Consider the following 26,922-nt stretch of genomic DNA (forward strand, 5'->3'; position numbering starts at 1 on the left):
ACCTTCCTTCACTGATTTGGCAAATGTTTACTGAGCACCTACTCTGTCATGCATACTGAAATAGATAGTCAAATACTTGCTTTTCTTTCAGTCCCCATGTTACCATAAACCCTATCCAATTAGAGGAAATAAAGTACAGTTTTTATGTAAGCAAGTAGGTAGGCAGGTGGATATTCATTTATGTATAAGTCTGCCTATCTGTTTATCTAGCAATCATTCATGTATCTATTGTTTGCCTCTGCCCACACAATTGGTATCTGACTGTTTATAATGATTCAAACATTATAGAAAACTATAATGGAGCAGCTTGGGTGGATTTGCTTTATAACCAGAAAAGCACCAAAATAACTTGGAGTTTTCCTTTGAGGCGGAAATGAGAATAAATTTTCTTAATCTTATCATAGTCTCCAAAGTGTATTAGTTAGAAGTAAACAGCTCTTATCATAATCTGCTAGTTACCAATTATATATGAATCAGAGGAGGCTATCACTTCTTATCAATGCTCTGTGAAATTCTAATTGACCCTGCAACTGTTTATAGAAACATTATCTCCCCAGCAATGCTTCAGCTTCAGCCCAGGAAATAGGGTAGAATCAAAGAATCTTAATATGAAAGAGACAGAGATTAGAACTCACTTAGTTGATATTACAGAAACTAAGACTTGAAAAGTTTGGGTGATTTGCTTAGGTTCAAACAGGACAATTCAGGAATAACCAAAAATGAAAACCTAATCTCGAGAGTCCTGCTCCAGAACCTTCCCCTCTCCATCCCCTGCTTCAGTTTGTATGATAGTTCTCAAACTTCATAGTTAATTACTGAAATGAGTTTTTCTACTATGAAAGTAGAAAATCTTATAACAAATAGCATAAGAGTAGTCTTAATGATTTAATTAAAATCCTTCTACATTAAAAGGTAAATAAGACTTGTTGCTTACATATGGAATCTTAGGTAATACACAGTAGACAGGTTTAGTGTTCAAATGATGTCCTAGTCTACAACAGCTAAAGACTGCTTTCAAGGCCCTCATTTATTTAGTTGTATTTTCTACTAGATAAACTGTGAGAAGTTAGAGCCCAGAAAATATTAATTGGAAAAGAAGCCACAAAAATGATGAGAAACACTTTTATTAATAACAATTATAATGATGAAACGGAAGATGCTAGATAGTAACCTCAGTGCTTTAGCCATGTGCCAAGTGATGTACAACAGTTATTTTAAAATTATTCCATTTACTTCTCATAAGAACCCTATGATGCAAGTACTAAAATTATCTCTAATTTAGATATTATGCTAAGAGTAGAAAAATTAAGTTATTGTTTTATCAGCTAAAGAACTGACAATTAGGAGCCGGCGTTGTGGGCACTGGGTTAAGCTGCTGCTTGTGATGCCAGCATCCCATATTGTAGCACTGGTTCAAATCCTGATCTCTGCTTCTCATCTGGCTCCCTGCTAATGTGTCTAGGAAAGCAGAAGAGGATAACCCAAGTACTTGGGCCCCGGCCACCCATGTGGGAGAATAGGAGGGAGTTCTGGGCTGCTGGCTTCGACTCAGTCCATCACCAGACATTCCAGCCATTTGGTGAGGGAACTAGTGGATGGAAGATTCTGTGTTTCCCTCTCTGTCATTCTGTGTATCAAATAAATTAAATAAATATTCAAAATAAAGAACTTATAATTAGTAAGTTCTAGAGCTGGGTACGAAATGAAGAACTAACATCAGATTCCATATTCTATTTCTTTAGATTTACTAACTTATCTGAAAGAGTTACAGAGAGAAGAAGACACACACACACACATATGAGCCTGCATGCGCACGCGCGTGCACACACACACACAATCTTCCATCACTGGTTCATTCCCCAGATGGCTGCAATGGCTGGGTCTGGGTCAAGCTGAAGCCAGGAGCCAGGAACTTCTTCAAGGTTTGCCACGTGGGTGGCAGGGACTCAAGCACTTGGAGCATCTTCCACTGCTTTTCTCAGGCCATTAGAGGGAACTGAATCAGAAGTGGAACAGCTGGGACTTGAACCAGTGCCCATATGGGATGTTGGCATTGCAGGCAGAGCTTTACCCACTATGCCACAACACCAGCCCCTAATACTGTCTCCTTTCAAAAGTATGTGATTTAGCTCTTGATAATACTTCTTTAAAAAATAAAACAAAAGTCCCACCTTTCAGCACCTGCATTGTGAAAAGGATGGCACTACTCCTGATGATAACTGAATATGACATTGAGTAGAGAATTACAGTCGGGGCTGGAGGATTAGACTTCTATCAGGATTTACACAGCTGGGGCAAGATAATTCTCTCTTCTGCTTTAACAATAAACTGGCTTCAGTAAAATAGGGATAAATGATACAGGCACATATAAAATACTTTGTATTTAATCAAAGGAGGGCATAAGGATTGTAGGATCTTTCTCTGGATGTCACCACACCACACCACTCAGATACAAAAGACACAAAAACAATTTTATGCTGTAAAATATATCCTTGACATTACCAAACGTTCTCATCACCCATCAAGGGCCTTTTGCCACTTTTATTCTGAAAATTCATCTTTTCTATTTTCCATTTTCTGTTTTCTGGAATGCAAACATCAGGAAACATTGGCTTGCAATGGTCTCTTAAAAGTGCTCACAATTCGCATAGGTCAGAGTCTTCACGGAAATTAGACTTAAGTCTAAACTATGTTTCTTCCTAAATATTTAAGCACATAAATAATCTCTAGCCATCCTGGCTGTCATTTTAAGCTATTTGACATTTATTGTTCTGAGGAGAAGAAAGGTCAGATGTATCAAGTCTGCGTTTGTGCTTCATGACATTTCTCTCCATCCAGAATCTTCCAGATCATGCTATTGAGACTAACACTGTGCAAGAAAGGAGTGTGGGAGGGATTGAGGGGGAGGAACCTTCCCTGTAACATGCTTCTCACCTTAGCGGCCCACAGGGACACATGGGTGTTTAGGAAAACTGTGCTTTCCTCTTGGCTGCAGCTGAAAGCAGATATGGGGCACAAGGGGGCTGAGCCTTACACCTAGAATGTAAGGGGGTGCATGGCTTCAAGATCTACTCAGCATGACCTTAGGTCACACTTCATGGAGCAGGCTGAGGCCACCTGGGCCCCCGCCTGGCCACTCTGCCCTTCGTCTCTGCTTGACCCTCCACATACGTGTCTTCTTGCCTCAGAGAAGGAAGCTGTTTTTCTTCTTTTCAGTCCTCCCTGCCCACAGTTCCATCCATTCCTACCTGTAGGGTGCGATGGCAGATCAGATTTCCAGATCAGAGAGTCAGACCTCATCAGCAAAATCTTGTCTGTGCTCGAAGGCCATACCTTAAGAGGAAAGGATGTCGGGAAGAAACCAGCAGACACAGTGGGCTCTGAAACCCACACTTTAGGAGTAACAGTGTCCATGTGTTTCCCTCACATTGATCACCATCATGTCTTACACAAGCACGTCATGTGTGTCATAATGGTGTTTTGGTAATGTTGGGCTTCATAAACAATGGTGGTCCCACAGGAGCTGAAAAGTTTCACTGCTTAGTGATGTCCTAGCTCTCCTTCTGTCACGGTGCAATGCAATAGCCACATGTTTGCAATGATGCTGGTGTCAATAAATCTGTATACCAATCATATGAAAGCACAGAACACACAGTTATATACAATGTGTAATACTTGACAATGATAATAAGTGACTACATTACTGGCCTATTGATCTACTAGACTATACTCTCATTGTTCTTAAGAGTGCATTCCTTCTACTTATTAAAAAGTACAATAGCATGCAGTGTTACATTGGCAACAACCTCGCACACCTCATGTTTATACATCTCTTAGTTGCATGAGGAGGCCGCATGGACTGACCTGCATCACCAAGGCTTGTGTAAGTGCACACTAGGATGTTCTCACAGCCAGGAAACCACTCAGCAATGCTCTTCTCAGAATGTTCCCTCGTTAACAATGCACAACCCTCTGTATTTGTTAATGTGCGCATTGAAGATGCTTCCTTACCAGGCTGTAAACCCCAGGAGGGCAAAGCCCATCTGCTCTCTTCATTGCTCTCTGTGCAACATCTAGCATAGTGCCTGATATACTGAAGTTGCTTGACCATTACTTGTTGAATTAATATTTTAAAAAAGTAAAGAAAAATGAAAGAAAATGGAGGAAAAGAAGGAAGAGACCGAAGGAAATATCCTGGGGTATGGGTTACCTAACTTCAAACGCTGGAAGGGCCCACATGCTAGAGGAAAGACAATACTTGGGAGGCAGAACTACAGCCACAGTCAGATCAACAAGACACAGAAATTACAGGTGTAGGGTTACACAAGCTTGGATTCAAATGCTAGATCTTTCCTTATTTGGCTATGTGACTTTAGCCATATTACTTCTCTGAGCCTCAGAGTTTCTTTATGTGGAAAATGGAGATAATACTAAAATCAAACTTAACATGTTTTGGTAAGGTATTAAGCAAAGTAATTTGCATGAAGCTATTCAATGGTAGCTGTTATCATTAAGAGCAAGTTAAAGAGGAGAGGAATTCAGTCACAATCAAATATTTTCCTAACAGATCTGTCCAGCAAGAACAGGGAAGTCTCACAAAACTAGGATCCCCACATCTTTCTTCAGAAATATTTTTAAATGAGATGGAATGAACTTTAAGAGGAGATTCCCAAAGCAGATAGGTAGGGGCAGAACAGCAAATAACAGTCTACAAGGAATGGACTGAGCAGCTTTGCTGCACAGCTATCCTCTCTCTGATACCTGAAGTCTCCTTTCTCTTTGGCTTTTTCCCTCCAGATTTTCAGCATTAAGACATTTCGGCTATCTTGAGTACATCGTTTCTTCACTCTGCCAGACCCTCTAACGTCACTGATACTTTATTCTTGTTCACCTCAGCACTCAGCACTTTCTCTAAACTTCTTTCCAACTGGGGCTGCTTTCTGTAATGCAGCTTGGTGAATGGCTTTTGGCCAGATGCAAAGGCATTTCCACTCCATCTTTGAAACACTGGCCCTGGTTCGCATCCATGATGCCATATGATCCAGAGGTCTCTCTTTCTTCTGGCTAGAAAGTTCTTTCTGGTGATGTCATTGATTCATTCAAGTTATGAACTTCCCTAAATCTCAGATGTGACCTTCCTTCCTCTTTCTTCTTCCTCAGGATAAATCATCTACATCTCAAGAATTAAGCCACCAAGTGCATGTATACATCCCATATCCTTATCTTCAGCCTCGATCTCTCACCTGTTCAGTGTCAGCCCACATCTGCATGCACATACCAACCAGATGACCTCATCCACAGCTGGATGCCCCATTGTCACTGTCATGCCAACCACTCTCCCTCAAACCCAGATCTTCCTCCCAAGTGTCTTCTTCTCAGTAATAACATAAGGCTGTAAGACCCTGGGTCAAAGCCTTGGACTCAGACTCCTTCTTTGTTACTCTTGTATCTGGGTGTCTCTTGGCCCAGCTCTGATGCTTTCGTTCCTGATAGCCTCTTAGGATTCCAATCCAGCACCATCCTCTGTGCTCTAGGGAAACTCACTACCAAAATGCATACAAAAGAATCTGCATTTGACTTGCAATCAACACACAGCTTCCCCATTCAAAATCTAAATACTTTCTTAATTACTTAGCATAAAATCTAAATTCTAAACTCAGTAAGCCAACTCTACCACTAACTTATAGCATCTGACCCAGCAGCCTTTTCCCTCAACCTTCAATATACTTCAGATCTCTCTGTTCTGGCTAGTCCTGCTTTCTTACACACATGCACCTTATGTGTCTGTCTGTCTGTCTGTCTGTCTCTCTCTCTCTCCTTTCTCCTCCATTCTCTTTCCTCTTTCCCTCTCTCAAATCAGGTGTTCCCCTTCAGGGCACTGTTTTGTGCTATTGCTCCAAATGGGAAGGCCTACTCTCTTCCAGGTAAAATGTTGCACTCCCTCCAAGATCCTATTCTCAAATCACCTCTTTCTGGAAGTGCTGTTCTAACTCAATGTCTGTCTCAGGCCCAAAGGAAACCATCATTCTTGGCCAGTATCCTTGACCTCTCTGCCAAAAGGCAATAAATTGATTGTTTCCAAAATTCCAGAGCTGTAATTTCTGGTTATGGAGGAACTTCACCCTGTCATCATGTACTGAACAAGTGGAGGAGTTCCACGTGTTAACAGAACGTGTTGATATCTGGAGACACTGAATAACTGCCCAAGCCTTCAATGAACCAACACACCCGCTTGCACCACTTGTTTAGCATTCAAGAGCTGCCTTTTATTGGAGTTATGCCTTAGCATGCCTTGTTTGCCTTTTCTCCCCAACTAGTCTGTGAACTAATCCTACAAGGAAGAGATTATACTTCAGTCAATTCAGTAAGTGCTCAGTTAACAGAAGAAAAAAAAATTGAACAATAAGTAAACATTTCCTGAGGCAAAATTCCAAACTCATGGACATCTATGAAAAGGATTACCTTGTCTCATTCTTTTTTGGTAGGCACCTCCCATACAGATCAATATGGAATCTCAGGAACAGGCCAATATGATCATGATCTCAAAATCCATCATACCGGCTCCCAGCCACAAAGAAGTAACTAGCACCAGATTAGCTCTTTTGCCACAAATAGCTATAAAACTGGACAAAATATGTGAGAAAAAACATTTTCAGTCATTGGATAATCAGCAGCACAGGACTGTAATCCTTAAGAGAACCAGAAGCAAATGTGCTGGAACCTAGCAATGCCCAGAATTTTGCCTGGAGGCCTATACCAGACTCTTTACACAGGAAGGAGGGACCCATACAGAGTGAGGGGGTCTCACAGACCAGAGATAACAAATTGAGGGCTGGGATACTGAAGAAGCTTAAATTGGGCCGGCGCCGTGGCTAACTAGACTAATCCTCCACCTACGGTGCCGGCACCCCAGGTTCTAGTACCGGTCGGGGGGCCAGATTCTGTCCCGGTTGCCCCTCTTCCAGTCCAGCTCTCTGCTGTGGCCCAGGAAGCCAGTGGAAGATGGCCCAAGTGCTTGGGCCCCTGCACCCGCATGGGAGACCAGGAGGAAGCACCTGGCTCCTGGCTTCAGATCTGCACAGCACGCCGGCTGTAGCAGCCATCTGGGGGGTAAACCAACAGAAGGAAGACCTTTCTCTCTGTCTCTCTGTCTCTCTCTCTCTCTCTCTCTCTCTCGCTAACTCTGCCTGTCAAAAAAAAAAAAAAAAAAAAAAGCTTGAATTTCCAGGGAGTAAACCAGAGAAGGGGGGGGGGGGGGAGGAAGAGAAGAAGAGAGGAAGAGAGAAAGAGAGGGAGAGAGACAATCTGCCATAAACTTGCATAGGGGATACTTTGAATCACTGGCTGAATACCAGGTTGTGCATCCATAGGTGGGATTCCACAAGACTGAGCAGAGTCTTTACCAAGCAACTGTACCTGACCTTCTACAGCTCACACAGGGGTAGATTAATAATCAGAGTGGGGAGACCTCACTGAACACCTGAATCATTCAGTGGAGACTCCAGACAGGCCAAACCTTAACAATAAACCTAAACTAACCATAGGATAAAGGCTTCTCCAAATTCCCTCTTACAAAGCTTGATAATAGTCCTTGAACTTATCAATTTGATAGACAAGCACATTAACTGTCAAATAAAATTTTACAGTCTTTAAAAGAAGACAACAAAATCTACATATTCAATAATGTAATACACAAAATGTACAATACCCCATACAAAATTACCAGATATGCAAAGAACCAGAAAAATGTGACCTTCAAGGGTACTTCAAGAAGTTCATGGGAAATGTAATTAAAAGATAATTTTATTTATTTATTTATTTATTTTTGACAGGCAGAGTGGACAGTGAGAGAGAGAGACAGAGAGAAAGGTCTTCCTTTTACGTTGGTTCACCCCGCAATGGCCACTGCGGCTGGCGCGCTTATCTGAAGCCAGGAGCCAGGTGCTTCTCCTGGTCTCCCATGTGGGTGCAGGGCCCAAGGACTTGGGCCATCCTCCACTGCCCTCCTGGGCCACAGCAGAGAGCTGGACTGGAAGAGGAGCAACCGGGACAGAATCCGGTGCCTCAACTGGGACTAGAACCCGGTATGTTGGCACTGCAGGCAGAGGATTAGCCTATTGAGCCGCAGCGCCAGCGATAAATTTATTTTCATGCAAAAACTTTGAAATCCATGTAAGGGTGGATCTTTCAAAAGTTCTTGGAAAATGCGTATTTTGAAAAAAAAAAAAAACAACTATGCATGGATGAGACTTAGATGCAGCAAAGGAAGGAGGGACTGCCAATGTAGCCAAGATGGAATTAAATCCACTAAATTCTGTTTATCCTGCTGTTTGTAATCTAAAACTCTAGACAAAATACGAAAAAAATGGCTATTAGAAACTGAAAAGTAGATAAAACTAAGGAAGATAGCATAAACTTGGAGAAGCAAGCCAGCTGGAGGTGAGTTTTTTCTTTTTTAAAAAATTTTATCTAAGTATACAACTTTCATGTATTTCATATATACAGATTCAAGAATATAGTGGTACTTTAAGATTAACCCTACACTAAGTAAAGAGTTCAGCAGATAGTATGAAGAAGAAGAAGGAGGAAAAAAAAAAAAAACAACAGTGGGGACAAGCATGGAATCTAAAAAGGTCAATTTCACTCCTATAAATTACCTTTTAGGTACTCTATTAATAAGTTACCACATATCAGGTAAAACATATGGTATTTGTCTTTTGGGGACTGGCTTATTTCAATAAATATAATGGTTTCCAGTTGCATCCATTTTGTTGCAAAAGACAGGATTTTCTTTTTTTTAACACTGTGTAGTATTCCATCTGAGCCAAATGCAAGCACTCACCAAATTGTGGGGGTGCCGTGGACAGTTAAATGCCCAGAAAAACCCTTTCTTTCTGACCAAAAGGCCAGGGAAGGGAGTCTTATAACTCAATGAGTGTGGAAGGAAGTCTCTGTTTGTTTCTTCTTCTTCCTTTTCATCTCATCAGGCTGAGGGTTCACCAGTATGTCAGCAACCAAAACTCTTAATAGAAATCCTGATATAAACCACATCTTTCAAGCCAGGAGACTGAGAAGGGGGATGTGTAGACTAAAAAATATGGAGGAAACCCCTGTTTTGTTTTGTCTTTATGATGAGGTCAGGGGCCAGCAGTGTGATATAGTGGATAAAACCACTGTCTGAAATGCCAGCATCCCATATATGTACTGATTCATGTCCTGGATACTCCACTTCTGATCCAGCTCCCTGCTCGTAGCCTGGGAAAAGCAGCAGAGGACGGCCCAAGTGCCTAGGCCCCTACCACTCACATGGGAGACCCAGAAGAAGCTCCTAGCTCCTGGCTTTGGCCTGGCCCAGCCCTGGCTGTTTTGGCCATCTGGAGAGTTAACCACGAAATAGGAGACATCTCTCTCTCTCTCTCTCTCTCTCTCTCTCTCTCTCTCTGTAACTCTGACTTTAAAAAAGAAAGGGGAAAAAAGGATGGTGAAGACATGGGCAATGGTAATTTGCAAGGGCAAGCCTCATTGCAGGAAGCCTGAGTTTAAGGAGAATCCTAAAGAGAAGACAGCTGGAGAAGGGATTCTCTATCGGGGGGAGAATGTTCAGTGACCTGGGGGTCTTATAAGGCCTACAAAGTCATTTGGTCTGGCTCTGCCAAAGTAACCACAGTTGGGACTTGAAATTCAATAAATCTATATGACAATTTTACATGGCCTGCAAATTATGTTATAAATATCCAAATGGCCTTTGGCAGAAAAAAGGTTCCCCACCCTGTAAGAAATTGGCCCAGAGTTCCAATTCACCTCTGTGTGGCACATGTGGGACAGACTCAAAGCAGCAAAATAAGGGCTCTAAGAACAAAACAAAGGCTTAAACCATACCGAAGTCTCAAACCACAGAACATAATATTCAAACTTTTCAGCCTACAATCTAAAGTTACCAACATGGAACAAAAATAAGAAAGTGATCACTTCCTAAGGGCAAACAGAATGAACAGACGCCAGTAACAAGATGTTGCAGATGCTGAAATTATCAAAGACTTTAAAGAAGCCACTGTAACTGCGCTCCAGGAGGTAAAAGTAAACACTGGAGAAGAAGGATGCAAAGATAGTTCTCAGGAGAGAAGAAGAAATTATTTTTAAAATCAGAAAATTTAAACTGAAAAAACACATTATCAAAAATAAATAATTATAGTAATGGTGATAACAGTGGAAAAGGGCAATAAATTTGGAGATTGATCATAGAGATTGTCCAATTTTCAGACAAAGAGAAAAAAATGGAAAAAAAAATTAGTGGTGCCTCAAGGGAATACGAGTTCTGCTGGTACTCTAAGAGAAGTCTCAGTGAAGGAAAAATAGATGAAGTTGAAGTGGGATGAGGAAGAGTTGGAGAAGGAGAAGAGGAGGGAGAAGGAGAAGAGGAGGTGGTGGAGGAAGAGGAAGAAGTTGATAAAAAATAAAACAAAGTCTAAAATATCCCCAAATCTGATACAGATTCAAGAATCTCAAAAACATTCAAACAGAATAAAATCAGATAAAGACATGAGCAGATCCATTATAATAAAGTTTCTGGAAAATCAAAGAATAAGAAAAAATCTTAAAAGCAAATATAAATGGGATCAACAGCGTAACAGCAGACAGCACATCAGAAATTACAAAGGACAGAAGAACAACACACATATGTGTAGAAATAAAAGAACTGTCAATCCAGGAATCTGTGCCCAGGAAAAATATCCCTCAGAAATAAGACAAAATAAAGACATTCTTGGATAAAGAAAAAACTAAGAGAATCTGTTATCAGTGATCTCATTCTAAAAGAATCACAAAAGGAAGTTCCTTAGGCTTAAGGAAAATGAAAAAAAAAAAAGGGGGGGGGGGAATGGAACTTTTGGAAAGAAGGAAGAGCAAGAGAAATGGTACACGTGGGTAAATATAAAAGATCATTTTTCTCCTAGGACATTTAAAACATGTATGACTTCGGAAACAAAAAGAATTACAAAAACTAGCAGAGATTTTAATTATATAGATATAATATATATGACAAGATAGCAGAAGAGACGAGAGTAAAGGGACCAGGGTCCAGTGTTGTGGTGCAGTGGGTTAAGCAACCACTTTTTTTTTTTTTTTATATGACAGATAGAGTTAGATAGTGAGAAAGAGAGACAGAGAGAAAGGTCTTCCTTCGATGAAGCAACCACTTTCAATGCCAGCAACCTCCATAGGAGCACCAATTTGAGTCCCAGCTACTTTACTTCAGATCCAGCTTCCTACTAATGCACTTGGGAAGGCAATGGAAGATGGACCAAGTAGTTGGTTCCCTGCCACCCATGTGGGAGACCTGGATGGACAGAGTTCCTGGCTCCTGGCTTCAGCCTGGTCCATACCCAGCTGTTGTGGTCATTTGGGGAGTAAACCAGCAGATACATATTCTTGCTTTCTCTCTCTCCTCCCTCTGCCCCACTCTCTCTGTTGCTCTGCCTTTCAAATACATAAAAATAAATAAATAAATAAATTTTTTAAAAAAGAGTAAAGTGACAAAAGGTTTTAAGACTTCTATGTTTCACTTGAAATGGTAAAATAACTTTAGGTAGAATGTGAAGGTAAAATATAAACTATATGCTATTATATATGTGTGTGTGTGCATATATACATATGTATATATATATACTAAAAGCCTATTCAAATAACCCCCCAAATTTCAGTAAAACGACAAGAGTAGAACAAAAAACAGGAGGACAAATAAATGACAGACATACATATAAACAAATTCATTATAACATTAAGCACAAGCACCCTTTCTATATCAAGTAAAAAGCAGATTGTTTTTAAAAACACACGATACTACCATATACTTTCTTCAAAAAATTCAATCTAAATAGATTAAACGTAAAATAATTAAACAAACATGCCATATAAGCACTAACATAAAGAGCTGGAGTCGCTATATTAATATCATGCAAAGTAAACTTCAAGTTAAGAATGTCACATGGGATAAGAAGTAATATTGAATCATGTGAAGAGTCAGATCATCAATAAGACTTAAATGTGTGTGTATGTAATAAGACAGCCTCCTAATACACGAAGAGAAAGAGACAAACAGAAACTTAGACACACTTGCACTTCTGTTTGTAATCCATATGAAAGACAGGAAATCAGTAAGGAAACAAAAGACCTGAACCATGCTATTAATCAAATTAACCACACTGACACTAATTGAACACTCCACCCAGCAACAGCAGAATGCACGCACTTTTAAAGGCACACGGGATATTCAATAAGATAGACCAGAGTCTAGCTTGGCCATAAAACAAACTTTAGCGAATTTTAAATAAGTGAAATCAAACCAAGTATGTTCTCATAGCATATCAAAATACACTAGAAATACATGAAAGAAAGATAACTTTAAAAACCCCAATATGTTTGAAAAAACAACACACTTACAAATAAACCATGGGTCAAAGAGGAAACTCAAAAGGAAAATTAGAAAATACTTTAAAGTGAATGAAAATAAAAATACAACATAATGAAATTTGTGGGATACAGCTAATATAGTTGTTACAGGAAATTTATAGTATTATATGTGCTTATATTAGAAAATAAGAAGAGTCTCAATGATCTAAAATTTGCACCTTTAAAAACTAGGAACAGAAGAGCAACTTAAATCTAAGACAAAATAAATGAAGGAAAGATAATAAAGTAAGAGTAGCAATCAATGAAACTGAAAAAGAAAAATAATTGAGGAAAACATCACCAGACACTGGCACTTTTAAAAATGTCAATAAAATTGGTCAACTTATGGCCAGAATGACCACAAAGAAAAAATGGAAATGATACAAATCAACAATATAAACTATGAAAGAGGGGAATGACTACTGACCCTACAGACATAAAACAGCAAAAGAATAGTATGAGCAACTTAACTTCCATTAGCATACAACTTTGATGAAATGAACCAATTTCTTAAAAGATACAGCCTTCTAAAGTTCACTCAAAAAGAAACATATAACACACAATCCTACAATCATCATTAAATAAATATAATTAATAACTGAAAACCATTCAACAAAAAACACATACACTAGGCCAAAATGGTAAATTCTACTTAACAAAGATTCCAGAAGCAAAAATTTCCAATTCTCTTCCAGAAAAAAAGACAAGTGGAGAAAAAATTTCCCATTTTGTTTTATTTTCTGGGCCCTAAAACCAGGCAAAAAAGGAAATAATCTTCATGAACTTAAATGCAGAAATCCTCACTAACATATTAAGGAACTGACCAGCAATATGTGGAAAGAATAATAGCTAATGCTCATGTGGGATTTATGCAGCAATGTAGCACTAATTCAATATTTGAAATCTAGGCAATAAAATTCATCACATCTACAAAACAAAGAAGAAAGACCATACCATGCTCTCAATAGATGCTCTGTCTAAGGGATGCCAGGAAGCAAATCATGAGGACATTGAAAGAGCCTTGGGGAGAGGACTCCCTCTAGGAGAACAGAGGCCTCCCACCAGTGGCCAGCACCAGCTTGCTGGCCATCCCCACTTGTCACACCTTGTAAGTGCATCCTGCAGCCTCAGCCAAGCTTTTAATGTCTTCAGCCTTGTCTGCTATCTGACTGCAACCTCATGAAAGACTCAGCAAAATCACCCAGCCAAGCTGTTCCCAAATTCCTAGCTCATACAAACAATGAAAGACAATCAATTCCTATGTTGAGCCACTAACTTTTGGGGTGATTTTCCTATGCAACATTAGATATTCAATAAAAAAGAAGTATAAATTTTAAAAATCTCAGGAAGATAACACCATATGTTGACAATATCAGATATTCTCCAGAATGTATGAACAGAACAAATGGTACTTACATACATTACTGGTAGAAATGTAAAGAGATACAACCACTTTGAAAAAGTTTTTTCTAAAGTGAAGCAAATACACATTCACCATATACTTCATCAATTCTATAATGGATTAAAAGAATCGACAACACAGACCCTTAAAACTACTTGTACACAAAATGTGCACAGGAGCTTTCTTCCAGAGAGACTCAACTGAAAATGTCCACCAACTGGTTATTGGGTACACAAATTGTTGTACATGCATATAATGGAATTCTATTCAGCAATAAAAAGAAAGAAACAACTGACCCATATGGCAACACAGGTATATCTTAAAAGCATTATTCTAAGTGGCCAATGGTCCAGCATCTCTCTGGGGTGGAAGGGCCTGAACTGGACAGATGTCTGTCAGTTAAGAAAGATCCACCATCTCACTGGTGTCATAAAAAAGTGTTAATTGTTAAAGGACCAATAGTAGTCACTGTGTACTTGGTCCCCATGTAGGACCTCTGTCCCTAATGAATTGTAATATAATAATCAATAGCCAATTTTCTCCCCAAACTGTACTCCATATGTTGTGTGTGTGCGTGGGTGAAAATTGTTTAAGTCTATGCTTAGCATGGAGTTGGTCCTCCATATATAAAGTCATACTAAAATGAACCATAATGAAGAAGGAGATGGGAGAGGGTGAGGGAGGTGGGATGGGACCTGGGGAGGGGGTGGCGGGTGTGGGCGAAAGAATCACCATATTCCTAAAATTGTATCTACGAAAAAATGAGTTCATTAAATAAAAACTAAAAAAGAAGAAGAAGAAGAAAACGACGACGACGACGACGATGAAGACGAAGACGAAGACGAAGAAGAAGAAGAAGAAGAAGAAGAAGAAGCTTACTCCTAACCCCTCTGGGAGCCTGGGAATTAAGAAATACCTGCCCAACTCTTTGCTCTGCACTTTACAAATAAATACCAACTTTCCTTCAAAAAGAAAAAAAAAAGGAAGATCCACCATCTAAAAACTACTTTTCTGTAACATCTCCATCTTGTTCTCCCCCAATATTAGAACTCTTACTTTCAAAGGTTAAGGCTTCGCTCCTTCCTGTAGAAAACAATGAACTGGATTGTGAACACTCTGCTTGATTCTCCAGGCTGAATCCAAGATCAAAAGACCTACAAGAGGATAAAGGCTGATGGAAATGAAGCAAATTCAACACCTCCATTTCCCTTCTCTGCCACCGTTTTGGGGAAAAAGGCTTTCTACAGTGAGATATAGCAATCACCACAATGGCTTCTTTCCTTATTTTCCATGGATCCCGTCTGCTAGGGTTTGAACAGGATTTGGCCCCCAAACTCAGGCAGATGTTTAAACCACAAGGCCAGAAGTCAATTGTACCAACAAGGTGGAAACTTAATCCTATCATGGGTGGTGGGCTTAGGGGAAGGTCCTTGGGTCATTGGGGGCATGCCCTCGGAAGCTAGTTTTTGTGAGAGGGTTGGTTATAAAAGCTTCAGTCAGCTCAGCCCTCTCTCTGCTTCCTAGCTCACACGTGATTCTTCCTCCACCCACACTCCATGCTCCATCACTTCTATCCTTATCCTAGGCAAAACCAATAGGGTCACCCAATCTTGATCCTGAGTCTCCAAAACCATAAGCTAAATAAATTTTTCCTCTTTACAGAGTTAGTTTTCTTGGTATTTTGTTGTAATAATAAAAAACTGAACACACTATCTTTCATCTCTTTGGAATAAGAAGTTAGTTGCCTGGGAAACCCACAGCATCAGAACTTCTCCTGCCAGAATTTCCATACATGACCACACAGAGGGAATGTACGACTCCAGTGGGGGTACCACACAGATAGACTAAAATATATATGCATCCCTTATAGCTGCAGAGGGTGCAACCTGCATTACCAAATGCTATAGTGCTATGGCATCTAGAAAGAAGCCATCATATTGATGGAGCACATCAGATTCTGCGTTCAGGATTTACATGTACCATCTAATTTAATCTCCCTTACAACATCTTGAATACTATCACTGATAAGTACTTAGAAACTCTTATTAATACTCATTTTTCTGATAAAAATATTTTAAAGAACTTTTCTAAAGCATAGATATTGTCCACCAAATATCTGTTGCATGACCTTATAGCAAGGATGATGTAAAACCTTTCATCTATTTGCCCAGCTTGGATATTCATAACCGGCACCTTCAGATGATTCCCTAGTGTGGAATAAGTTTTGACTTGAAGGCAAGGATAATCATGGTTCTAGTCAGTAACTAGCACAGCATCTGTCATGTCATAACCTCTGAACACATACATGAAACTTTCCAGGTCTACAACTTTGCATCTGTATGACCTTGAAAAAATGTTCCCCAATGTCTGGATTCCAGCAGCTCCATTTATAAAGTAAAGCAAGTACTTGCTACTGTAAAATTGATTAAAAAATAATAAATGGGAAAATGATTTATAAATTATAAGGTCCCATTCAACTGGACATTTATAATGTTATAAAAGGAGGCAAGATTTCCTCTATGGGTCAGGCTGGGCAAATTCCAATAAAGTGAGGTTATCAGGCAGTAAACCCAAAAGTGGCAGTGTGTTGTAGCTCCTGCTGACCCAGTCCTCTCTCTCTTCTTTTCCCATGCACAGGCCAGACCCTCTGGACCTTCAGCAGACCAGCTTCCTTAAAAAGGTATCCACTGCTAATACTGCAATAGTCTCCTCCCACACCCAAACCTCTCATGGGTTTTCTCTCTGTTTTATAAATTCGTGAAATATTGAATTGAACTTGGATGAAACTCATCTCCCAAATATATATATATTCCCCCTCAACATTTCAAAGGGTTTTCAAGTGGCCAGTCAGAATTCACCAAATCTAGAATTGATCTAATCTTCTCAAGGTCCAGGTCACCTTCTTTGTTGATCATGCCATCACACACACATACACACACACACACACCTGTCTTGAATATATCATTCTCTTCTGAGTGTGCCTGCCCTCATTGGATATCCAGATTGTACCCCAGAGAAATACTCTGTGTTTGGTCTAGGTATAGAAAAGAATAAACCCAATAATTCCAAAATAGTTTCTAACACTCCTCTTCTAAGTGCCTCCTACCAACTTCAAAGACATTTATGCAATTCTTTTCTTTTCCCCCAGAAACATTATTGCCCAAAGGCTCTTATGAATTAGATACCAAGAGATACATTCCTACTGCCATTCCCCATCCTGGCTCTAAGCCTGTTGTGGCTTCTCAACATCTGAAAATACAGAACCAATTAATTATGAATGCTGCAGCTTGTCTGCCCCACATCTCACCTGACTCCCTGCTCTGTTGGAATTGCATCCCATAGTCAGAGGACTATCAATTTCAGAAAAATAAGGATCCTTGATATCAAACCTGAAGTTTCCTTCTGCAAGTCTCATCCTATTACTTCCACGGGCCACACTAAATAACTCCACTCCTTCACTGCCACACTCCCTCTCCAGAGATTTGCAGATTGTTACCATGGCTTTCCCTTCATCACTACTTAGCCCAGCCATATATATTTAATTCTTTTCATCTTTCATCATAAATCAGTTCCTTCAACTCTTAAATCAGCTCTCTGCTCTTCTCTGGACTGGTTCCAACTCTCCCAATTCACCTCCAATAACTGATATCCCTTCTGGGAGCTCCAGTTTCCTCTCTCCAGAAATGAAATGAGAAGGGCCTGACACACATGCAAGTTCAAGGGTCAGGGGGATTGCACTGCATAATCTAATCAACATTGTTCAGGCCTCTCTGTGACACACTCAAGGTCCCAGGTCATGTATCCCCCTTACTGGAATGGAGAAAGTGTGTATGCAAGAAAACAGGACCCTCTCTTGCCCATAAGTTATCATTCTATAGATCTCAGCCTTGGGGGTGCCAGAAGCAGATCTCAAAATGTTTACATCTCCATGGTACAAACTGGAGATGTGGGCAGTGTGGCAGTCTCCAAAACACACCCTTTCTGCAAATTGGGCTGTCCTAGGATGGCATATTACCAGCCACAGCAACTGCCCTCCTCCATGAACGGGTGATCTGGGGAATTGCCCCGTGCTTTGAAAGGCTGACCCCACTCATGAATTCACAACAATACACAAAAACATAAGCATGCCATGCATTACAAGGCATCACAGACATCCCTTTGTCCTCGCAGACAGCCTAAACCACAGTAATACAAAGGTTTTGCTTTGTTCTAAGTAGCTTCTTTTCCATTTTTACCATTCCCTCACCAGGGTCCTACTCAGACTTAGGAAGATATCTTCAGTCTGAGACACATGGACTGCTCCAGGACTCTCATAAGAAGGGGTGGCAGAACAACAATCCCTTCTTTTTCCCCTGCACACAAAAGACCCCACCAGCATGATGGTGCTCCTCTAGACCAGTCTGCTGGTCATTCTGGTAGAAGCAAGAATAAGTAAGCTGAGATGTGCCTTTTTCCCTTTGTATAATTGAAGAGCCTGTGTCAAAGAGTCAAATGCCCTTTCTATAAATCAAAGCCTATATAAAAAGAAAAAAAAATTTCTCCAAACATGATGAATAGCAAAATCAATCCAGAAGGCAGAACCTAAGCTTGAATTTTCATACAAGAAAATAAGTGGAACCACAATGATACATGTTGCACCAAACATGGAACATGATATGGCAGGGTGTTTCCACTCCACGAGAGACCTGCAGTGGGGACTACCTGAATTAGGTGGAGGAGGCAGTGGTAAGGTAAGAAGCTAGTCCTGCATGGCCAGCTGCCTAACTGCAGCCAACATGTCCACAGAGACAGGAAAGACCATCCTGTTCCAAGTGTGATCACCACAAGGCCCCAAGTGCTTTTCAATAAGCTGCCTCTCTGGAGGTCATAGGGAGCTCATCCAATTACACTTAGTGTCTTACTTGATCCCATCAATAATCATTTGATCCCAATCCTGCTGAAAAATGCCTGGCCAAAATTTCTAGTTTTTTAATGGCAGAAGCCTGGCTCTTCCTGAGACCCTTGTTGCTAGATATGTCAAATGATGCAGAAGGACTTGGTCCAGCTGCCAAATGGGCTGTGCTGCCGAGGGAGGACTTAGGATGTGCACAGAACTTCCCTACAGCCAGAGCAGCTGTTGGAGCACACTCCTCTCCACATGAAGCTACACTACCCACAACCCACAGAAGCTTCAATTCCTTATCTAAGGCTGAACTGGAGTACTTCCTCCAAACACATTAAGCATAGAACATTCAGACATTCACTAACAGCTTCATGAAACTTGCCTGTTTACAGTGTACAAATTTGCAGTTACACAAGAGATCTCTTTTGCCTGTCACCAATATCCAACAACAGTTCATACAGACCAGAGGGAGTTACAGTTTTTAAGAACAGGTGATGGGGAAGCCCCAGAGGTGCTCATAGATGTGAAAGTGGTAGAAAATACACATTTCCAAACAAATCACTTTTATATTCACTACATAAACATTGAGCACGGAAATAGAATGCTGCATGGATAAACAACAGAAGCCAAGATGACATTAAAGCCCAGCTGTTCTTTACAAAAGTATCTGTGGTGGGACAACCATATCCATCTCCCATCTCAGTTCACAGAAGGCAACCACCGAACTCATCAGATTCTGTTACTATGGACTGAATAAATTCCAGCATTGAACACAAGGGGTCATTTTAGGCGCCAGTGCCACTCATGCTAATGCTGAGATACACACCCACACTGTTTTCCTTGGGGATTCCATACCCATATGTTTTCTGTGCAATGACTAGGAAGCTCCAGCTTTGAATTTCCCCATTACTCGAGAGAACTCAGTGTAGGGGAATATATGCATGTTGGGACAGCCATGAGAGATACTTATAGCTCTACAATAGGCTTTTCCCCCATGCTTTCCATCCAATTAATAGCAGACATAGTAACCAGTGAAGCATAAGAACTTCATTTATTTTTGACGATGAGAGTGATAGAAAATAAGCTGGGTATGCTCAATGGAATTAGTGTAGGCTTTAAAAAAGCACGATTTCTTTTCTGTGCTTTTTTCATTCATTTTACACTGTATATTTTATTCACAAGTAGTCATACAAGGGAAACATCCATTCAAAACCATCTGGTTTTACAGTCAAAGGATTCTCTGGAAAGAGTTAGAAATAAGTGCCTACACACACACACACACACACACACACCATACCACACACACAATGAATGTAGGAAGGAATGAAGGAGTAAAAGAAACTGAAACCTTATTTCAGGAGTCTCCAGCAGGGAGATCTGCAGAGAGGCAGGCCTGCCAGAGACTCTCACCTTAACACTGAGCGCGGCTGCTGCAGACATCAGAGGGAAAATGGGAGGAGGAAAAGGAAGGCAGGGACACCAGCTATTGATTTTCCCTGGCTTGACAGTGACTTCCCCATGGCATGACCATCCTGGCAACTTTCCTTCCTCTCCACACCACCCTCTCATCCCCCTTCCTCTGGGGGCTCTCCCAACCCCATCCCAGAGGAAGAATGAGAGTCTGAGAGGTAGGAATGGGTGGCAGAATGAATTAATAAAGAGGCGGGACCTGGGCAAGCCAACAGTTGGGGGTAGAGATGCCCTGGGGAGGGGGCATGGGATTCAGCAAAGTGATGGGGATCTCTATATTCCCAGAGAACATGTACCAGATTCCCTAACTGCCAGGAAGAGGAATGAGGGGAAGGGAGAAGGGAAGTGATGTTTAGTCTACAGCGAAGTTAGAACTTAGAAGTAACAGGGGCATTGCAATGACCCCAGAGGCCCAGGAGGAAGGACACCCAATTTTGGCAGGGGCCGCGTATAAGTGGTAGAAGGCGGCATTTCACCAGGAACAGGAAACTTTTCTCCCAACTTGGTTGTTAAAGAGCTCTTTGTGGAGTGACTGCGCTCAGGAGGAAATAAGAAAACGCAACCTGACTGGGGAGGGAGGCCCCGGGAAGGAGGAAGGTGGCTGAGAACCAGAAGCTGCGGTTTGGAAAGGAGGCCGAGGTGGGGGCTGGTTAATACTGGCTGTACATGGATGTGACTGGAACTCCAACACCCCCCCCCACACACACACACACACAAGCTCGGCGGGAGCTGCTTACCGGCGCCTAGGATCTGGAAGAGAAGGCGTGGCTGGGAGGCGCGGATGGCCGCAGACAGCCTTCCCTCTCGGCCCCCTTCCGACGCCTTCTTCTCGGGCATCAGACGGACTCTCAGCCGCCCCTCGCCGTGGCGAATCCACCAGCTGAACAGCTCGCTGAGGTTGAACTGGAGCAGCCCGGCGGCCGCCTCCTCGGGCGGTCCCAGGCAGCCCTCCAGGATCGCCTCCTCTCCCAGCTCCAGCACCAGCTGCTTGGCGCGCCGGAGCTTGCGCACAGAGCCGCCCTTCAGCACCCTGGACAGCGTCGGGGCCGCGGGTGCCCAGGACACCCCAGGCGGCGGTCCCAGCAGCCTGAGCAGCGGGGCGCAGTCAAGGGCCAGCGATCCGTGCTCCTCCGCCCGGCCAGCCCTTGGCTCCGGGGGGGACGGCGGAGGCGGCGGCGGCGGCAGCAGCAGATCCCGGGCGTAGACGCGGAAGAGCGAGGGCACCACGAAGTCCACCGCCAGGCTCTTCCTCTGTAGGCGCGAGTAGCTGAGCGGCTCCCGGGGCTGCAGAGGCGGACCCACGGCCGGAGAGCCCGCGCGCTGGCCGACTGCGGCCCCGGAGCTAGAGGCGGCCGCCGAGAGCAGCGGCGGTAGCAGCCACAGGAGCCCGATGGCTCGCATCCCGCCGGAGGGCTGAGTGCCCCTCTCCCCCACTCGAGGACCCAGCTCGCCCTTCGCTTCTTCCCACGCAGTACTAGGTCCTGAAGGGCTCCTTCCACCTGACCTCTGGGGATTCTCCTGCTTTCCCCCGACTGCAAGCAGGCGAACAGGGGCCTGGGTGAATCGCAGCTGGGTGTCTGGGGCGAGTTCAGAGATTCCGAAGCACGCGGGGCTCAACGGCAGGGACCCTATGCCCCCTGCTCGCCGCGCCCCAGAGCTCCAGCAGCTCCGACGGCAGAGCTGGCGGCGACGGGTACCGTCCCAGGCTGCCCGCACGGCCGGAGCCGGGGTCGGTCGGCTCTCGGGCGGCCTCCAGTCCGCAACTTCACAGGCTGGGAACAGCGGCTCCGAGAGGGTGCCGCTGTCCTGACCGCCTCCTGCGTTCCCGGCGGCGCCCCAGACCCCGAGCTCCTCTGCGCAGACGGGCCGACGTTGAGGGCGGGGGCTGCTTCCTAGCGCGTGGCCAGGCGACCCTCGGCCGCAGGAAGCCTTTGCCGTGCGCTGACCGCGGAACTTGTTAAGCGCTGGCCCCGGCGCCCGCGCTGCGGAGCGGGGCTCAGCTGCCGCCGCGCAAGTTTGCAGCGCCCGCGCTCTCGCTCGCGCCTCGGCTGCGCGGAGTTCGCAGGCACCGGAGCGGCCCCGGTGGCAGCAGCCAAGGGAAAAGCATTCAGGGCAGGAGAGCCCCAAGCTTCGCTGCCCTCTGCTCGCCCCTCGGCCGCGCCCGCGGCGTGGGGTAGGAGACCAGAGGGCAGCCAGAAGGCGCCTCCGTGCTCCGCGACACTCCGGACCGCCGCGGCGGGAAGTGCCAGCTGCTACGGCCGCTGCCGCCCCCTGAGCCGCTGGATCGCATCTGCCCCGGCGCCCGCCACTCGCAGCTGGCCGAGCCGCGAGCGCGCGCCGGGAGGGGGCGGGGCTCGCGCGCCAACTCCGCGCCGCGGCCCGGCCCGCGCAGGCCCGCCCCGCCCCGCCCGCGCCCGCCAGCCAATGGCGCAGCGAGGCCGGCTCCTATGCAAATCTGCAGAGGCCGCGGCGTTCATTGAGAAAAGCACACAGTCCGCCCCGCCCCCCGGCCTTCCCCTCCTCCAGGTTCCCCGCCCTACTTCTCCGCTGTGCGAATGCCTGCGGGTGGTGGACAAATGGGAGACTTGGAAGAGGCCTTTGCGTTCAAGCACGCTCCCCGATTATGCGCGTGAGAGCTTAAACGGGTCCGACTTCAGAAAATCGGGTTCCGGAATAAAACTGGAGGACGGGGTTAGGGAGGAGGGTGGGAGGAATGACAGCCGAATCTGAAAACAGCTTGTTTGAGCACCCGGAGACAGAATCCTCCCTGGTCCCGGCGCGATTCGGGCGCTTTCCCGGGAGCCTGCCGCTCTCGCCACCCACGCGGGAAAAGTTGAAGGCGGCGGAGGGCAGAGCCGCTGCCTCCCAGCATCATTCTTCAACCACAGCAAGCACGCACGTTTTAGACCTCCCGCCAGGCACCCCGTTTTCTCAGAATGGTGTCTGAACGTAGACCACTTCCTGAGGACCCTGCAAGGGGAATACCTTTTTGTGTGTATTTATTTGAGAGGCAGAGAGATCTCCCGACGGCGGGTTCACTCCCTAAACGCGGAGAGCCAGAAACAGCATCCCCGCTGTCCCCCGCGGCCGGCAGCCTTCACCAGAACCATCACCTCTGCTGGCCCCGCAGAAGCACCGAGGAAGCCTGAGCCAGGAGCTGGAGGCCAGCACAGGCGCCCATCTGGGACTCTGGCATCTTAACCACGAGGCTCCATAGGTAAACATTGCTCATTTCAGTCTTACAGAAGAGGAGATGTGCTCACGGAAACTGACTTTTCCTGGGCCACGGGGTCCTATGCGGCTCCCAAGCCCTTCCTTGTGCACTGTTAGCCACCACTCTGCCATATGCCTCTATGAATAACAGGCAAGGGAGATCCAGGGGTGACTTTGCTGGAGGAGTAAGGACCAGGTATCCTTGCTCATGGCCTTGGCGATGAGAGCTGGGAACCCCAGCCCGGCCTTGCACCTCTGGTCTCCCTCTCCTTTTGTCTCTCCCAGAACGATGCAATAAGGGCTGTTTTTGTAACAAGCAGTTCATTAGACCCACGGACAAATCTGTAACCTTTGGTTCCCACCAATCCCTCAGTTCCTTCTCCTCAAAGGTTGATTGGCAGCCCCTGTGCTGTCACAGCCTGGCAGGAGTCGGAGCTGTCTCCAGACCTGGAGCAGGATGTGGAGTTGACCCTCCCTCACTGAGCTCCTGGGGGCTGCAGGACCTGGCTGACGGCCCCACAGGAGGTGGTGCCAGGTGCAACCCCCGCTCTCCCAAGGGCTAGGCTCTTTCCTGCATTGTGCAGGGTCTAACAACAAAGGGATATTGATTTTTGGAATGACTTGCTTCCAGCTCTATGTTTGCAACTCATTTAATTTGACAGGCATTGGGCCTCTCCCTGGAACTCAGACTGGATACGCTTGAGTTTACAAGTTTAAGGGCAAAGACTTATCTGACCCAAGGAGAAGAAAAGACTCCTATATTGGTAGGGGAAGGAGAGGAGAGAGGGAAAGCAAGGCGGGCAGATGAGGATAAGGTATGGAGGTTAATAATTTTTTAGTATGGCATATGTATGTTTGGATTTTCATCAATTTTGTTGGTGTGCACACTGGTAGAAAAGTTCTTTTATAGTTGAAATATGAAAGAGAATAAAATGCCAGCTCATTTGCTCCCCATTCCTTCATTCTCTCTGTAATTTCATGTCCAAAGGTAAAGAAGACTCCCCTGATTTGTCAATAACTAGGAATCAATTGTTTTCCTCAATCAATGGCCACTAGGGGGCTGCAGAGACTTGAAACCGCAGATGAGCTGCCAGGGTTTAATCCCCACACTTTGCACCTCGTGAACACAGGAGTCTCAGTTAATTTTCATGCTCTTATAAATTCAAACTTCTCCCATGGAAGCACAAGAGACTTTCCCTTTACATTAAATCACATGAAATCTCCAAAAAAAAAGTTTCCTCTTGGTTAATTTTAGATAAGAAGAAAGCATGAACATTGAACATCTACCAACACTAAACCCATGTATCTATAGTTGGTGCCTCACATCACACAGCAGCCTTCTAGAGGAAAATGTATATTATTATTTCCACTGCAGAGACAAGAGCTAAGGCTCAGAGAGGCAAAGTAATGTGACCAACATCAAACAGTAAGTAAATAAGAGTTGGAACTCAAACTGGTGATTCTTTTTCTCCAAAATTTATATATCCCACTGGGACAAATTAGGCCTACAACTCTGATCTTGACATCTCTCTCTTATATCATCACCCCCAAGAGGATGGGTGATGGGAAAGTAGAGTTAAGAGCAAGTAGAAGAAATAAAGACAGAAAGATAAAAATGTGAGTATTGATAGCTCATGTGTCTTGTGCTCTTATTATGGGCCAGTATATTTCAAAACATTCTCATAAAGTAACTATATTTATGCTACAAATCACAAATGGAAGCCCAAGGAGGTTGACTTCTCAACAACAAGGCTGTACAGGAAACACGATCTGCTGCATGATTTGAACCTGAATGAATGACAAAGAAGTCTATACTCTTAAACCCTGGGTGACTTCACAAGAGAGAAAATGGATGCAGTGAGGTAGACAGACTATGGTGGTCAGAGGAAGAAGCTGAAATCACAGGGGGGTACAAAAAACAATGGAAAGTAGAATTAAAAGATTAGTTTATTTTGATGCAAATTTTTTTTCAAAATTCATACCCAATTTTTCCTAATATGTATTTTTCACGAACTTCTAGCAGATCTTTCATATAGAAGGTGGAGGTGGCAAGGAGGACAGACACGGATGCTAGAAGACAGTTAAGTGAGGTAGGCAGCTCTGGGTCACCTTGCAGCTGACTTGTGCCATTGAGTTGTGGGAGGAAGAAAGAGACTAGGTTACATACCAAGAGAACAGGAGCCCAAGGAGGACTCTGAGACCACCAAGACCCTCCACGGGAAGTTCCCAATTTCTGGAAATAGAGAAGTGGACAACTCAGTCCAGGAGGGGTTTGAATTCTCTATCAGGGGAGCAATAAAAGAAATGGTATTTCAAATCCAGGCAGTGAGATTTAAGGCAAAACACACTTCATAACATCTGATTGGCACCTACAGGATTAAGTCATGCAGTCAGTCAGTGAACAAAGATTCCTTGAGCACCTAAAATATACAGGATGCTGTTCTGTGTCCCAGGAATATTGCCCTGAGCAAATTAAATAGATTCCTTCACCTCAAAAAGATTACTTGCAGTAGTGGAAGACAGACAAAAGACAAGCAGGCATCTGAGGTATTTTAAGATGATAATAAGTGAAGTGAAAAATAGAAAATAGGGCCATGCAGTAGATGATGACTTGGGGCAGGAGGTGGGGGTGCTGCCTTGGCTCTGGCTAAATAGTCTGAGAAGACCTGTTAGAGGAGGTTAAATTGGACATGAGTTCTGAATGGTGAGGAGGAAACCATGCAAAGATTTTTAGGGAAGGATGTTCTAAGCACAAGTATATCAAGTGCAAAGGCCCTGAGATGAGAACAAGTTTGTGAATCCTGGAGCAAACTGAATGGTGGATGTAAGGTAAGAGGGTTGGCAGAGTCCATGTCATTTAGGGCTGCATGAGCCACAGTAAAAAGTTAAGACTTTGTTTTGACTGCGACAAGATCACGCGGATGGTTCAATACAGGAGGTTTGAGTTCTGACTAATGCTTAAGACCTAAACTGTCCAACATCTTAGGCACCAGTCTTAACTGGCCATCTAACACTTGAAATGCATCCAACCCAAATCAAAATGTGGCACAAGTGAACAACAGACCATATTTCAAATATTTAGTATGAAAAAAATACACAAAATCTCTCATTAGTAATTTTTCATATTGATTACATGTTTAAATGACTTGGGGGCCAGCATTGTATAGCAGTGGGTTAAGCTGCCACCTACAGTGCTGGCATCCCAGATGGGTGCCAGTTCAAGTCCCAATGGCTCTACTTCTGATCCAGCTCCCTACTAATGTGCCTAAGAAAGCAGCAGAGAATGGCCAGAGTGCTTGAGCCCCCGCCATTCATGGGCAGACTCAAACGAGTTCCAGGCTCCTGGCTTTGGCCTGGCCTAGCCCTAGCCATTGTGTTTTTTGGGAGAGTGAATCAGCAAATGAAAAAAAAATCTCTGTCTCTCCTCTCTCTAACTCTTCCTTTCAGATAAATAAATAAATCTTTTATAAAAAGAGAAAATAATATTTTGGATATACTGAACTAAATA

The 26,922-nt window shown here is 43.8% G+C and overlaps 1 protein-coding gene across 1 annotated transcript in view; it reads right to left on the reverse strand.

Annotated features, from left to right (window-relative positions):
• Window positions 1-21,602, reverse strand: part of ALK (ALK receptor tyrosine kinase) — a 761,992-nt gene extending 740,390 nt beyond the window's left edge. Inside the window, exon 1 of the mRNA XM_062210172.1 lies at window positions 20,939-21,602. Within this exon, the coding sequence (XP_062066156.1) occupies window positions 20,939-21,602 (664 nt within the window). The remainder of the gene's footprint in view (window positions 1-20,938) is intronic.
• Between the last annotated feature and the right edge of the window lie 5,320 nt (window positions 21,603-26,922).

This window comes from Lepus europaeus, chromosome 13 (genome assembly GCF_033115175.1).
Source record: "Lepus europaeus isolate LE1 chromosome 13, mLepTim1.pri, whole genome shotgun sequence".
NCBI classification, from domain to species: domain Eukaryota; kingdom Metazoa; phylum Chordata; class Mammalia; order Lagomorpha; family Leporidae; genus Lepus; species Lepus europaeus.